The sequence below is a fragment of the Dipodomys ordii genome, unplaced genomic scaffold (genome assembly GCF_000151885.1).
Source record: "Dipodomys ordii isolate 6190 unplaced genomic scaffold, Dord_2.0 Scaffold52, whole genome shotgun sequence".
In the NCBI taxonomy this organism is placed as follows: domain Eukaryota; kingdom Metazoa; phylum Chordata; class Mammalia; order Rodentia; family Heteromyidae; genus Dipodomys; species Dipodomys ordii.
Genome location: NW_012267268.1, coordinates 9,683,216 through 9,700,122, shown reverse-complemented (window position 1 = coordinate 9,700,122; position 16,907 = coordinate 9,683,216). Strand labels below are relative to the sequence as shown.

The window sequence follows — 16,907 nt, the reverse complement described above, 5'->3', positions numbered from 1 at the left end:
CAGGAGGTGCAGGAAGTTTATTTTTCTCATTTAAAAGAGTGACTTTCCCTATCCTCTTCCAAGGACAAACAACAAAACAACTTAACTGTTTTGTCCCCCATCTTCACTTGAAATTTGACTTCCCTAGGTATACCTAATAAATTCTAGCTTATCATAATAGATATGTGTGTAAGCTTGCTAAGATTGGAGTTTGAGTTGCTGAGAGAAATAGAGAAATAGGTAGAAAAATGCCAAAAGATTAATTTGTCATTTCCTTACATAGCATCACCTTATTGACATAAGATAATGAGATTATATCAAAGAATACAATCCATGGCACAAGCATTTCAAAAGGTAGTACTTTCTATTGCCATGTACATAAAGAAAATACATCTTCCAGGTTGTCCATCAGGCACTCCACCTGAAACACTGTTAGGATGAATGTCTATTATGAGGATCTTGCATAACAAGCAGTGCTCTGTGGCCTGTTGGCCATGGACTAAAATGGGATTATCGCTAACCTACCCAAGTTGAGGTACAGGGCAAGTCTCCCATTCTGTAGCTCCAGGGTTATGTGGTCTCCCCGTTGTCCTTCCCCATGGAACAGGACTCCATCACCTTGCATGCTCTTGAATTTCAAGGATATTACATCTTTGAGGGTACTCATCAGCTTCTGATTGAACCTGTAGAGCAGCGAGCTGCGACCATCAAAGTCGGCAACATCTGATTCTAGGTACAAAGAGAGAAGAGGGAAAGAAAAGTCAGTGCTCATCCTCCTGAGTGCTGACCCTGCTCCATCACAGTCTGGCTGTGCAATTTACAGGAATGTTATTGGGATCTGGAAGGTCCTTTCTCAATAGGAAGCATAAAGACTAGCTTCAATCTAATTAGACTTAGAGGAATGATTCATTTACAAGAAGCCACCACACACTGAGTCAAAAGGAACTCTGAGTAGAAGGAAAACTCTCATTAGGGATGTGCCAGCCTTTGCTTGGGGGGACAGCGTTAGAATGCCACAGGTACTGATGTCATGCTTTTCTGTGTCAGCTGCCTGAATTGTAATAACCACTTCTGATTTGTCTTCCTTGTTAATTTGCTTCTGACAGGTGGAATCATTTGATCTCCTCATCACAAGCACAAGACTGGAGATGAATAAGAAATATAATTTATTATGCCAAATCTGGTTGAATAGTTAGGAATTCTCAGAGTCCTGTGTTGAAAAGGATAATGAGAGTTCTTAACAAGTTTAATGGAACAGAATAGCCAGTAAAGGAAGATATGGTATTTGAATTCAGAGGGCAGGTAAGTTGGATATTTGCCATATACTTTGACTCAATGTGATAATATACTATTTTATCTACCTACCTATACATCCTCTATCTGTTTTGAGTATCATTTGTATTTATTCATTTATCTATAATCGATTGTTTATCTCTATTATCTGTCATCTGTATATTTTCTAGTATATATGATATAGAAATTATTGCCTGTAAGTGAACATTATTTTTTCATTATTTTTGTTTGTTCTTGAGATATTTTAGGAATAATTAATTTACACATAAATGTCTTATTTACTCATGGAGTACCATGTGATATTCAAAGTGTGTATATATCATATAATATCAAATCAAGGTTAGTATATTGTAACTTATTATCATGTTTAATTTTTAATTTCTATATAGTTGTAGAAAGGATTCAAAAAAGCAGTTTGTGAATACAGTGAATCTTGACTGGTACAACATTAATGTGAAATCCAAAACCCTTTCCTTCTAACTATTTTGAAGAGTATAACAAACTATCATTAAATCAGATACCCTACTGTGCAATAGAGCATCAGAACTTACTTCTCCTCTCTAATTCTGACCTCACACTTACTGGTTATTTCATCCCTGTCCATCCATCTTCTGTAGTTGCCAACTTCTGGTAACTTGTTGTATTCTCAACTTCTATGCAGTAAGTGTTTTTAGAATTCACATAAATGAAATCATGCAATATTTGTCTTTCTGTGCATGTTTTATTTTGCTTAACATAATGTTCTCCAATTCCATTATTATTAAAGTTAAAACAGAAGGCCAAGTAATCATGATTTAAATGTATGCAGATATATTTATATATAAAACAAATATATTCAAAAATGAAGGACTATATTTGGAAGGTGTTATTGTAAGCTATTTTAGCATCCCTTTTATGATTATTTATAGCAGTTTTGATTACTTTTATAATAGGGAAAATGTAAGGTTATTTAATTATGACGTGAAACAGATTCATACCATCTTATATGGAGGCATATGGGAATGTGGATGGGGTGGGATTATTCTTATTTGAAATTCAATACCCAAGAAAAAGTAATTTTTTTTTTTACTATTTGTAGAACCATTAAAACCCTCGGCTTGAGTATATATAACAAACTAAGACATTATTCCTGACCAAGGAGATAGAAATATCATTTGTATTTTAAATTCTGAATAAAAAGAAAAATGAAATCACTCCTTTCTGTCATAGTTGAAGAAGACAGTTTCAGAATTTGTCCAATGATAGAAAGAGATTGCCACTATAAAGATTACTGATAACTCCAGAACTTAAAAGGAACATTCCAGACGCAGAGGAGTTTCTTACAACCCCTTACTTTTCCCAGAACCTTCCCTCTACAGCGGTGTATTTGTATCTGTCCTTCAAACTGGACTTCAACCCAAATCAATGGAACTATGGCAGGCAGCTAACCACATTATAATGCATTGAGTATCATAATGCATGCAAACTTTGAAAGCCATGGTATGTTATCTTGGTCACTGGGGGCAACTTTATCTAAGACTTTAGTTTTTTGTCTGTAAAATGGAGACAATGATGTCCATTAGGAAAGGCTACTTCAATAATCAGTAATCAATTATGTTAAAACATGTAAAGTGACAACACAGTCAAAGTGATTCCATCTTACTGGGCACTTTGTTTTAAATCAGTCACAGGCACTAGAGTGTTAATTATGCTTTTGTTAACTGGGGGGCCTTGAGTTTTTAGACAGTTCACTCAAGGGGCTATTACTGAAATATATTTACCCCAAATGCTGCTGCTGCTGTTGTGGTTGTTGTTGTTTTTCAATGATTTGTTACCCAGGAGATGCCAAGTTACCCCCGTGTTTCCTAGTCTGCCAGATTTCAGCTTCAGAATTTCTTACATTGAAATTCTCTATGAGTGTGTGTGTGTGTGTGTGTGCGCGCGCGCGCTCATGGACACGCACGCATTATTTATGCTCTCTCCTCTGACAGAGGAGACTGCCACTACTCAAGACTCTGCAGGAGCAATTGAGTCCTTAGGAACTTTATTGCCCAGCAGTGAGTTGAAGAGCCCCACACTACCCATCAGAGCTTGTAAAGGTGAATGCAGGACATCAGGCACATGCAGCAGAGACTGACCCAGCTCAACAAGGGGAAGATTCAGACAGAGTTTTACTGGGGAAATAAGCAGTACATTACTCTTGAATGACGCAAATGGGACAGAATAGACTAAGAGAACCCAGAAGGGAGCAAGAGGACAAGAAAATGTGATGCCTCTCAGGATTACAGGAGGCTCAGGTGGTTGGAGCAGAGGATGGGCAGAAAGATCTATTTTTTCCATTGTGACTATTTCCAGCAGTCTGAGAAGCACAAGGGTTTCATCTAAGCAATAACTGAAACTCCACAAGCATTCATGGAGCTGTCTGTCCCAGGTCTACAAGGAGATATAATGTTCAAACTTTGCATTCTCACACCAAAAGAAACACCATTTCATTATCCTCAAAGCATCCTGCCCAAAGTATAAGCACTCCTATTACACTATGCCTATGTCGCAAATCTCCAGAGAATCACAGTTATTAGTAGAATCTGATGGGGAAAATAGTGACAGATATTTGTTGCGCCATATACATGAAAGAGCACATAAGAATTGCACCATTTTCTGGGAGCAATATTCAACTACAGGGAGAAGGCTGCTTTGTAGAGTAGTTCTTTTATTGACCAAGTGCCAAAATAAGTCAAGTTTATATACAACTATGGCTTCACTTATCTTTTCTGTAAAATCAGACAAAAATATTTGCTTAAAGAATAATCATATAACTAATTTTTCACTGTCATTTCATACATGATCTCATCTTGTGATATGATCTCATATTGTGATATCATTGTTTCCTCAAATCCTGCCTGAAGCCTTCAGTTCTCTAGTCAAGTCTTGGGGCTCAGAACCTTTTTTCTGCAGTAGCAGTTACAATGTTTCCTTTCCATAAACATCTATCAGAACTTTTATGACTGACATTCCCTTTTCAAAAGTGACTGGCTAGTCTTGTGACTGGATTTGTGAGGCATAGAAACATGGCTTACATCTGAGGAAACATGGGTATGTGTATAAAAGTTATATACACATATGTCTAGGTATATCTATGTGATATGTATGTGTTTACATGAACAGATGATGAGTAGTCTAGATTTTGTTTTGGTGCTTATTTGTGGGAAATTGGGGTACATTTCTTGATTTTCATAAGCTTCAGTTCTATCTATAAAAAAGGGACATAGAGAAAATTATAAAGCCATAGTGAGAGTTATATAAGCTCACACCTGGGAAAAGGCAGTCTATAACACTTAGCCTCCTGTTCTGTTTTTAATCGAAAGGATTTTTTCAGTAGGAAAAAATTTTTTATCCTGGTGTGACTGATAAGGAATGTGAAAGGAATTTCTTGGGTTTCAGAGTCCAGTAGGTTTTATGTGATAGCAAGCAGCATCTTTCAAACTCTCATTATCATTGTCAAATACTTGAAAGAACCCACAACTTTTCTCTTAGATTCAACTACTGCCACAACCACCTGACAAGGTTTCCTTGCCACATCTCTATGAAAGCCATTTAGTGAACTACTTTTTAATTCGAATTTAATTTAGTATTCAAAAATCAGTAAGATTTGGCTCGACTTAGCTTTCCTCGATACTATTTCGAATCCACACCTGGCATGGCATTGATGAAACTGTGTGCTGTGTGTGTATGTGTGTGTGTGTGTGTGTGTGTGTGTGTGAATGTGTGTGTGTGTGTGTGTTAAGAACAATGTGGATAGAAAGGTTGGACAAATGGGATTGCATTAAACTGCAGAGCTACTGCATGACAACGGACATAGCTAGCAAGGTCAATAGAAAGCCCATAGATTCAGAGAAGATCTTCACTAGTCATACAAAGGCAAAGGCAAAGGTTTCATATCTCAAATATACTTAGAATTCAAAAAATTAAATCCCCAGCAACAAATCCTCAAAGAAGCAACTGCCCAATAAATAAGTGGGCTAAAGACTTAAAGAGAGACTTCTCTGAAGAGGAAAGAAGGATGGCCAATAGACACATGAAAAAATGCTCAACCTCTCTAGCCATAAAAGAAATGCAAATCAAAACAACATTGAGATTCCACCTCTCCCCATTTACAATGGCTATAATCAAGAAATCTAATAACAACAGATGGTGGAGGGGATGTGGACAGAAGGGAACCCCACTGCATTGTTGGTGGGAGTGTAAACTTGTTCAACCACCTTGGAAAGCAGTATGGAGGTTCTCAAAAGACTCCACATAGAGCTCCCCTATGACCCAGCAATCCCACTTTTGGGCATTTACCCAAATGATCCCAAACAAGACTATACTAAAGCTACCAGCACAACTATGTTTATTGCAGGATTATTTACCATAACTAAGATATAAAACCAATCCAGATGTCCCACAGTAGATTTATGGATCAAGAAAATGTGGGCTATATATATATATATATATATATGTGTGTGTGTGTATACATATATATATATATATATATATAAATTCTATGCTTCCATAAGAAAGAATGATACTGCCCCATTTGAAAGGAAATGGAAAGACTTGGAAAAAATCATATTAAGTGAAGTAAGCCAGACCCACAGAAATGTACGTCCTATAGTTTATCTTATTTGCAATAATTAGTACATGTCTAGGATAATCTTAGCAGATGAGCAGAACATCTCAATAACTATGTACATACAACCATATAAGATGATGGGCACAATAGGTTTTTCTTTGTTGTTGTTGTTTTTTATATACTATGTATTTTGTTGCTTTTATATGTTCTTCCAGTTATAATATATCCCCTGATTTTGGTGTTCTGGTATTTTATATACATTTATTTGAATTAGGGAAAGGAAGGGGAACAACCGAATGAGAGATAAAGGTCAAGGGGGACCAATGCAAGAGTGATATATACAAGACAATATGTTGGGAATGATCTGTACAACTTGTGAGGGTGGGGGTGGGAAGGAGGGAAAGTAGGACAAAAATAAAGGAAGGGGTAACAATTTTGACCAGAACTGTACTTATTTGCTTACTTAACTGTAACCTCTCTGTATATAACTTTGACAATAAAAAAAATTTAAAGAATAATGTGGATTAAATCCACACCATGAACTCTTTCATTCTTTGTTCTTTGAGTATGTAGTCTTGTTTAATCATACCAACTACCATTTAAAGAAGATTTTATTTCTATTTTGCATGTGATAAAAATCATTCACAAAGAGATGATGTATGTAATTAGTAAGTGGCAGAGTCCACATTCAAAGCTACCCCGTGTGACTTTACCAGACTATATTGTGCAGAGCTCTTTCCCAAATATCACCCTTCTGTCTGCAATACCCTGGTGCTCAGCTTCTCAGTCAGATTCCTTGCCTTTTCTCCTAGAGGTCTCCCTCTACTTTCCTTCAAAGTATACTGCCATTCCCTTCATAGCATACCATTAAAATGATCTCCTTGTGTTCCTTGTTTGTCTAGATCTCTAGCATGACAGTGTATTTCATGAGGGCAAAAAATTGATAGACCTTGCTGCCTTTATTTAGATCCCAGCACTGGACTCAGGTTATAAAAATGCTCAACACCTATGAAGCACTGAAGGGCCTATGTAACAGCAGACCCGACCTAAGTTTTGTCTTTCAAGTTGTCGGCCCATCTGTGGATGCTGGCTTCTCACCCATGTTCAGAGGGTTATGTCATTCCACAAGTCTTGCTCAGTCACTTGAGATATGGGACTTGTAGCATTGCTCATATAAGCTCATGATGTACAGCAAAGAGATATGCCTTTCAGTGAGCACAACTTAGCCAGGCTGGAGAGCAGAAGCTTGCTCTATGAACTTACTGAGAAATTATTTCTATATGCAAGAGAGCCCAGCCAAAAACCCTGGACATTTTCAATATTAATTAAGTCACACATGAAAATATCAGTCATTTCACAGATGGAGAAACAAAAGTTAAAGAGAAGTTTTAAGAAGGATTAAATATTTCCCCAAGTAAATACTTAATAACTCCTCCAGAAGCCTGAAAAAATATTTAGCATTCCCAGTTTCACATTGATAAAATAATTTTTTAAGATGGAAACATTTTAATTATAAAAGCCCATATCTTACGTTAACAACATATTCTTATTTTTCCAAATTATAAAATTGTAGCCCCTGTATCCTGATCATCTGATTTGGTCTATAATTTTTAGACAAATATGCTTATGAACATCACAAGCTTTACTTATCTTGATTGGTTCTTTTTTAAATCACAAAAAGAGAAAGGAAAAGAAAGTGTTCTGGATCTGGGTCTTACGACTCTTACCAAATTATTCAGCAGGCTGAGATTGGGAGAGTCATGTTTGAGATCGGTGCAAGCAAAAAGTTTCAGATCTTATTTCTTTTTTTTGAGGGGGGGGGTCCAGTCGTGGGGCCTGAGCTCTGGGCCTGGGAGCTGTCCCTCAGCTCTTCAGCTCAAGGCTAGTGTTCTACCACTTGAGCCACAGTGCCCCTTAGGGCTTTTTTCTTTTTGCTTATGTGGTGCTGAGGAATCGAACCCAGGGCCTCATGCATGCAAGGCAAGTGTTCTACCACTGAGCCATCTTCCCAGCCCTTCAGATCTTATTTCTATTGATAAAAAAGGCACATTATGCCTACCTACAATGGAAGCATAAGTATGGGATCAAGCTCCTGTCCAGAGTGGGGGAAAGTTATAAACAATGGAAACAAAGTGTGCTGTGATAGAAGTGATAGAAGGATTGCCTCAAAAACAAAGCATCCTGAGTTCAGAATTCCAGTAACACCCAAATTAAAGAGAAATGGTGTTAGAAGGTCTATAAGCAGTAAAAACGAGGTCTTAATGGCCTATGGAGAAGTACATAATCATCTCAGAATGTAGTGCATATACCACAGAGAAAATAACAAAGAGAAATAATGTATCTTCCATATTGGTTCTGATAGTTCCTCTAAAATGTGTATAGAGATTCCATCCCTTGGATTAAATAAACTTTTTCTAGGGGTTAAAGACACTAATTAGCACATATTGCTGCATTTACATCATTTAAGGTTCTGAGCAGTCAAGATTTTTCTCCTTTTACGAAGGGGAAAGCCACGCCTCAGAAAGACCCTGTAACTTGCTCAGAGGCATCCACAAGCTAATGAGCTGCTTGACCCTGAAACCACAGTTTTCCTCACTAAAGAATGGAAGATTGTCTTAAGGATTGCAGGCAATATAAAGGTCTTCTGAATTGTGTACAAAGCTTGCATTTCAAGGTCTGTGTATCTGTGTGTGTGTGTGTGTGTGTGTGTGTGTGTGTGTGTGTGTCTGTGTCTGTGTCTGTGTGTCTGTGTGTCTGTGTGTAAGGAAAGGGATGTCAAAATCAGGAAAAGGGAACATTAAGAGATAAATTTCCCTGGGTCTCTACTCTTTTATATGTGTTCCTGTTCATACACAACAACTAGTTCAGGGCAGTGGCTCTTTCTGGGAGACCTGAATAAACCACACAATTGTCTGGGACTGTTCTGTGGATGCACTTGTGATGCCCTGTCAGCACTACCAGGTCCACTGAGTTCAAATCTCCAATTCTAGTTGGGTATTGTAGTCTTACTTCACTCACACATTCTTGATTTAGGTGTTTGTTGACCCCTTCAACACTCCATATGCATAGTGTAGATGGGGGACAGGGATAACTTTCACAGAGATGACCACTGTGGGATCAGGTGGTCCAGAAGAGGTCTCCAGGTGTCCCCAGTGAGGTAGTGCTTCTTCTGAGTCTTTAGTGATGAGCAGAGGCAGGTAGGTGGGAAGAGGGGAAAGATTGCTGCTAGTAGTGAGAAGCCACATGTTCAAAACAAGGAGAGGAGAAGGGACCTGGTCAGATCCTGGGTATGTCAGGAAGAAGTCTGGTTACAGCAGTGGTTCTAGTAACAACTCCCTGACCAACAATGTTGACCTAAGTATGGAAGCTGTCAGAAGTAAAAGATCTAGGACATCATCAGACTGTGCACACAGAAACTCAGGTGCATGGAACCTGCAATCTGTGTACTAAGGAGTCCCCTGGATGATCCTGATTCAGTGTAGGTCAAAGTTGCTCTATGCTAAAGACTAGCATTCCTGGGGCTGGGAAGGTGGCTCAGTGGTAGAGTGCTTGCCTTGCATGCTTGAGTCCCTGGATTCCATTCCTCAGCACCATATAAGCAAAAAGGAAAAAGCCGGAAGTGGCGCTGTGGCTCAAGCAGTAGAGCGCTAGCCTTGAGCTGAAGAGCTGAGGGACAGCATCCAGGCCCAGAGTTCAGGCCACATGACTGGAACCCCTCCCCCCCAACCCCCAAAAAGACTAGTATTCCAGAGTCTATGGGAAGCTATGGTTCCCATATTAGAAAGAGAGTCAGGGTCTTCTGACAGAAGTTCCAATTCAACATGAAATTGTACACTTTCAATGTAGTCTTACAGTTAAATATGTAGTGCTTAGTGCATTCAAGAGTTGTAAAATTGCAGTGTCTGTTTTGATTTTTTTTAGAATCTTCATTTTTTACTGTATTTGATTTTTTTAGAAAGGTATCCTGATTCCTTGTACAGTCAGCTCATGTTCCAGTTCTGAATACCCATCCTACCTTCCTCAGTGGTATGATCCAAATTTCATTATCTATTACCAAGGTAGCCAAATCCTAATGTGGGTCATGTGTATTTTTTTAAGACCTGATGACAACTCCTCAGGGTTTTCAGAGTTCATTATTCTATCCACATTGCCAGCGACCCAGAACACAGCTGTTAGCTATTTACTTCCTAGAGTAGATAACCTCTTCCACTGTCTCAAAATTGATTTTTAGGATCTCATTATTGCAAACTCAATTCAATTCAATTTGTGGTTTGTTACAATGATGATACATTGGCAGATTTCTTTAGAATATGAAGGATTGGCCGGCCAATCACAGACTCAAGAGTCCCCCAATAGGGGCAGGTTCTTCAGCTCAGCATCCTCTTCTTTCATGTGAGGATAAATCTGGCACATGTTACCCCTTCTCCCCAAGGAGCTGAGAAATGCCAGTGCTTGATGATTTCCTATTGGGTCCATAATTGCTGACCCAGCTGTCATGGCTTGTTTTCTGAGAAAGATGGAGTTCTAAAGGCAGATTCTGACATTTTTGATGGATGGTGGTAACTTGTCAACAAGCCAGCTAAAAAAGGACTCTACTGAATAAAAGATTCCAAGCTGAAATCCCCAAGTGAGCTGAATGAGGCTCCTCTGTGGGCCTGAAAAAGAGTGTAGGTTTTTACAGCCATGCAGTCAAAGATCCATTTGGAAAGGAGACAATCAGCATCTATCCAGAGACAATTAGTACCCCTCCCTTGCTCACAGTAATCAAGTAGTCTTCCCTTGCTCACAGTAATCAAGATACAATTTACAATTACATTTGCAAACTTTTTTTCAAGATACATTCTATAAGAAAAGAATGATTAGCCGGGCGCCGGTGTCTCATGCCTGTAATCCTAGGTACTCAAGCAGCTGAGATCTGAGGATTGAGCTTCAAAGCCAGCCCGGGCACGAAAGTCTGTGAAACTCTTATCTCCAATAAATCACCAGAAAACTGGAAGTGGTGCTGTAGCTCAAGTGGTAGAGTGCTAGCTTTGAGCTGAAGAGTACAGGGACAGCGCCCAGGCCCAGAGTTCAAGCCCCATGACCACCACCAACAACAACAAAAAAAGCAGAATGATTATTATTCAGACAGCATGATGATGCAAGGGCTTTGACTAGCAATCTGCAAAACACCAAAGTGTCTATGGCCAGCTCAAATTTGTGTAAATTCCCCAAGTTCCCAGGTCTTATCAGAAACTCAAACGAAATCAGATGAACCATCACCCTGGTGTAAGTTTCTAATGTGAACTGTGACAAATTCTAAGTTCAGGTCTTCCCATAAAATTTCTGGCATTTTTATGTCTGATGGGCAGATCTAAAACATAATGGGTCTCAAGATAAAATAAAAACAAAGTACAAAAATGAAAAATCAGGGTTGGGAATGTGGCTCAGTGGTACAGTGCTTGCCTAGCATACATGAGGCCTTGGGTCAGATTCCTCAGCACCACATAAGTAGAACAAAGCCAGAAGTGGCACTGTGGCTCAAGTGGTAGAGCGCTAGCCTTGAGCTGAATCACTGAGGGACAGCGCCCAGGCCCAGAGTTCAGGCCCACTACCGACAAATAAAAAAACAAACAAACAAAAAAAAAACATAAGTGAATTTCAGCCCTAATTAGGCTCTGAGAGTCAAATTTTATTGTTCCAACATCTAGGGTTTTGATTATGTTACTGCATTAATATCTGTAGGCACACTTAATGTTTGTAGTGCCATTTTACTATTCACAAGCTACAAAGGTTACACAGAAAATAATACATTAATTTTAGAAAACATTCATAAATAGATATCCTTTAATAAATTAACATCTAATTCATTGACAGGTATTAGGAGTATTTGATGTTCATTTTGACCCTGTGCTCTCAGAAACAAAGATGATAAAGACACAGGCCATTTTATCCAGATACTCAAACATGACGATGCCTACATGACTGAGTTGCTTTGCAGAGCAGAATGCAATAACAGGAAATATGGCTATGGTTCCTATAACTTATTAGGCAGACAAAACCCTGTGGGAGTGAAACAGGGGATATAAATAACTAAGTGGGGCCAAGAAACATGGAATAGGACATCACTGAGCAATCTGTAAGACATATGGCCATCCTACATGAAAGATGCAGTAGACAGCAAGTGAGAAGGAAATGATCACTCAATGAAAGTAAGGCAAGTTATCAAACGTTCTCATTCTAGAACAGTACTTCACAACTATTACATCCTGGTTATCAGAAGGATAGGAACAACCAAGGCAAAGGTTGTTAGTGAGGAGTCAACCTTCATGAAACAGTATAACATAATCATTCCATCTTCAATGACCTTCAAACACAACATGCAGCTACTATAAGAATGGTGATTTTTTTTCAGTGATAGTTGTATAAATCATACTGTCAGAATTAAAGAAGATAGTTTTCCATTGATACTACTTGGTATGTGTTTGTAAAAAAGAATTGATGAGGTTTCCTATTTGGTAATATGAGGCACTGTGTGTATGAGTGGAGATGAAAGCAATCTAAAGGAACATAGTGTTACAGCTAGTGCTGTTACATAAATCACTATAGTGATCACTTACCAGGGAGAAAAGGTAAAACAAATGGTCAGAAACAAAGGCCTTGACATTTGTATGGAAGCTCGCTGTGCCTAAAGGATTTGATCTAACGATTAGGTTAAATCACACACAGGGTAACAACATTAACTAATCAGGAACAACGGGTAGCTGTAATTTTCCTTCTCTTTACCAGCTTTACCTACCAAAAACTTAATTCCCTCAACTTCCGTATTTCCAAGCATGCATTTGCCTCCTTCTCATGGCTTCTGAAAATCCGGTCATTCCTAAAAAGCAGAGTTTGTCTTATTTATTTTGGTATTCCCAAAGCTAGCAGAGAGGGACTACTGAATCATGCATATTTGTGCTTGTAGGAACTTTCAGATCTTCAGTGATTCAGAAACATCACAAGGAAGTCATTGATTTAAAATACAAAAGCATCCTGTTTTTATTATGTCTACAGTCAAATAGATACATTTATATCTTTATAGAAAAGACTGAATCATTTCTGCAGGAACTAAGAGCGAGAAAAGAGGCATATTCCATCATTGACCTAGTTTGAGGACATTTCTGGGCTTTTCTCATCTCCAGAGTGAAAGAATTGTAATTACAATGAATGGTTCTTGAAGGATTTCCTAACTCTAAAGTGCCAGGATTTCTTTTTCTTTTTTTTTTTTTCTTTTTTGCCAGTCTTGGGCTTGAACTACAGGCCTCTGTGCTGTCGCTGAGCTGTTTTGCTCAAGGCTAGCATGCTACCACGTTGAGCCACAGTAAATTGTCTAGCTTTCTGGTAATGGTTAGTTGGAGATAAAGAGAGTCACCAGGACTTTTCTGCCCAGGCTGGCTTCAAATCTCAATTCTCAGATCTCATCCTCCTGAGTAGTTAGGATTCAGCTATAAGCTACTGGCTCCCAGCTAAGTATGAGAATTTTTAAAGTAGATTCAGAGACCCAATCCCCTTTTGGCTGCTGCCGTTCTGTAAGTGCTAGGCAGAGTTATAAAAGAACCATCTGACCTTCTCCTCAGCACAACACAGCTGAAATTTCCAATTTGGCAGCCTCTACATATTTGACACATGCCCCCAGGAGATTAGAACAACAACGAAAGAGGGCAGTTGATGAAGAGATGACAAGAGAAGTCATTTGGAGTAGGAGACTATAACCTGAAGTCTGAAAGTAATGAATTCTGGGTGATACCACTTGGAAGTGATTAACCAAATAGATGCAAAGTTTAATGTAGAAGGGAGGCAACTTGAGTTACAAAGTGATGGCTGTAAGTCTTAATGAGACCAGAAAGTCTGACATTATATTGATTGATTAGAATTATTTATTTTCTTTTCCATGTCCTGGATTCATTTCAATAAATATTATTTTATATGATCAGAGGCGGATAGGCAGGCAGATAGGCATTGCAACTTTGTGTTTAGAATTAATAATTAAAGAAAATATCTTCCCATATATAAAGAAATTTTAGTAGAATCCACCAAGAAAACTAAATGTAGCCTAAACTCTTTGGATGGATTGATGGTGTCAAAACCCTTCAATGTTTAGTTTGTTAAAAAAAACTCACTTCCTAAGTGGATAAACCTCCCATGCTCCTTGATTGAAAAGAGTAACATCACAAAAATGGCAATTCTTTCCAAAGGTATTCACAAATTCAATGCAATAGCCATCGATATCACAACATGCTTCAATAAAATAGAAGAAACAATTTAAAAATTTATATGGACTAAAAAAAGAACCCAAATAGCAAAAACAATTCTTACCAGGTAAAGCAGTGCTGGAGGAATATCAATACCAAATGCCAAAATCTATTATTAAAACAGCTTTGTACTGGCACATGAACCAGCCTGACCACCAGTGAAATAGAATTGAAAACCAGACATGATACTACAGACCTATGGCCACCTAAGCTTTAATAAGGAAGCCAAAATTATCAGAGAGAAGAAAGCCTCTTCAACAAATGATGTTAGAAGAACTGGCTATAAAATGTAAAAAACAAAAACAAAAACTGAAGTTAGCTGCTCATATATCACCAGAATCAACTCCAAATGGATCAAAGACCTTAAAGAAAGAACAGATACCCTGAAAATATTACAGGAAGTAATAGGGATCCTTGGCACAGGTTGAAACTTCCTAGATAAAGATTAGAAACACAACAAATCAAAGGAAGACTTTATAAATGGGATTGCATTAAACACTAGAGCTTCTGCATGGCAAAAGACATAGCTAGCAAGATCAATAGAAAGCCACAGATTGGGAGATCTTCACTAGCTATACAGCAGACAAGGGCCTTATCATCTTAGATAGTCATTTGTTCATAATTTTGATCTTTCCAGCTCATCTGTTAAGATTATCCTATATGTAGACTAATTATTGTAAATAAGGAAAACCATGGGACCTAAATTTCTTTGGAACTAGGTTAACTTCACTTAATATAATTTTTTCCATTTCCTAACAAATGGAGTGGTATCTTTATTGTTATTGTTTTAAATATACCATGTGATTTTTATGTTTTCTTGTTGTTGTTGTTTCCTTTGTATGTTCTTTCCCCTAAGGCATATCCCTTGTTGTCACCGTACTCAATTTGATACCCTACATCTTGTATATACATATGTCTAATCTGGGGAGGAGAAAGGGAATAACAAAACTCTGAAACAAGGACACAGGATTACCCATTGCAACAAGGATACCCACAGGACAGTATATTGGAAAGAACTTTACAACTTGGGGCAACAGGGGTGGGGTTTGGGGGGTTGGGGATGAGGGGAGAAGAGGGGGAGATGGGGGAGGAAGGGATAGTCAGACAACAAGGAAAGGAGGGGTAACAATGATCGATAATGCACTCATTGCCTTACTCATGTAACTGTAACCCCTCTGTGCAGCATCTTAATAAAATTTTAAAAAATGTACTCATTACATTACATATGTAATATAACCCCTGTAATTACATATGTAATTATAACCCCTCTGTTTATCACCTTTACAATAAAATGAAATTAAAAATTTGATTCATTTCCTAAGCCAGGTGCCATTGGTTCATTCCTGTAATCCTAGCTGATATCAGAGGGTGACAGTTTGAAGCTAGCTTAGGCTGAAAAGTCCCCGTGAGAGTGTTATCTCCAATTAACCACCAGAAAACTGGAAGTTTCACTGTGGATCAGAGTAGTAGAATGCTAGTCTTGAGCAAAGAGCTCAGGAACAGCACCTTGGCCCTGAGTTCAAGCTCTACAACTAACCAAAAAAGCAAAAAACTGGGACTGGGAAGTTGGCTCAGTGGTAGAGTGCTTGCTTCGCATGCATGAGGCCCTGGGTTTGATTCCTCAGTACACATAAACAGAGAAAGCCGGAAGTAGTGCTGTGTGTGGCTCAAGTGGTAGAGTGCTAGCCTTGAGCTGGAAAGCTGAAGGACAGTGTCCAGTCTCAGAGTTTAAGCCCCATGAGCAACCAAATAAAACAAAACAAAACAAAAAAACCTCACTGCTCCTCCTTCCTTAGATATATGGAAGAGATGTGGTTTAAAAAATAAAAAGAAGGGGAAATGGAAAAAATGTAGCCTAAATATTGAATGAAGCAACAATTTAGAGTGCTTCTTTATGCCAAACACTATTCCAAGAAATTTCAGGCATAAAGCTACCACTATTATCACCTCCTTTATTATAGAGAATGCAAGATTGCTCAAGATTACACACCTGGAGGGATGGGTTAGGAGAGATGTGTGAAAAAAAAAAGATTACACACCTGGTTGGGGGTAAAGACAGCTTGCCATCTCTAGTGGCTTGAGTCCAGAGTTGATGTGTTTAACATTACTCTAAGCAGCCTTTAAACGTTCTCATATTTCATTGAAAATCCTTATGATTTACAATTACTGGCATGAAAATGACAGTACAGAATAAAAAGAAACTGTAACAGTTACAAAAGGCAAAGAGTGAAATTTGAATTCTTTCTTCTCATCTGAACTATTTAGAAACAACAAGAGCTATGGTGGGTGGGCGAAGCTACCTAGATATTGTGATTTAGTGGGATTGCAGAGTAGTTTGAAATTTTATCCACAGGTGATTCTTTTTGTTTATTGTGAAAGTACTGTATAGAGGGGTTACAATTACATGGGCAAGATAATGAGTACATTTCTTATCAAGCATTGTAGCCTCCTCCTTTGTGATTCTTATGCAGAGTTTAGTTTGAAAATTCAGGTGAGGTATAAAGGAGTTATAGGAGTCCTTAGTCTGGGTGATAAGTGAAATTTTCCCTTAAAACTTATGAGTTGTGTCTCTATCTTATAGGTTGCTAGTTGTGAATTTGTGTATCAAAAATGAATCTATGTATCAGATGATTGAGTGTTTTGTCTTCTCTAGAAAGAAATTTTTATGTGATGTAATTAAATATTTTCAGATGTCAGCTCTTAATTGTGTAGGTCATAGCAGAGAGCCTGGGAACAGTACTGGTACAGCATCCTGCCTCAGAGGTTGTCTG

General features: G+C 38.2%; 1 protein-coding gene across 2 annotated transcripts in view; it reads right to left on the bottom strand.

Annotated features, from left to right (window-relative positions):
* Cntnap5 (contactin associated protein-like 5) overlaps positions 1 to 16,907 on the bottom strand; it is a 921,488-nt gene that overhangs the window by 464,813 nt on the left and 439,768 nt on the right. For both annotated transcript variants that reach the window (XM_013020681.1, XM_013020682.1), the window contains exon 5: positions 505 to 708. In XM_013020681.1, the coding sequence (XP_012876135.1) occupies positions 505 to 708 (204 nt within the window). The remainder of the gene's footprint in view (positions 1 to 504; positions 709 to 16,907) is intronic.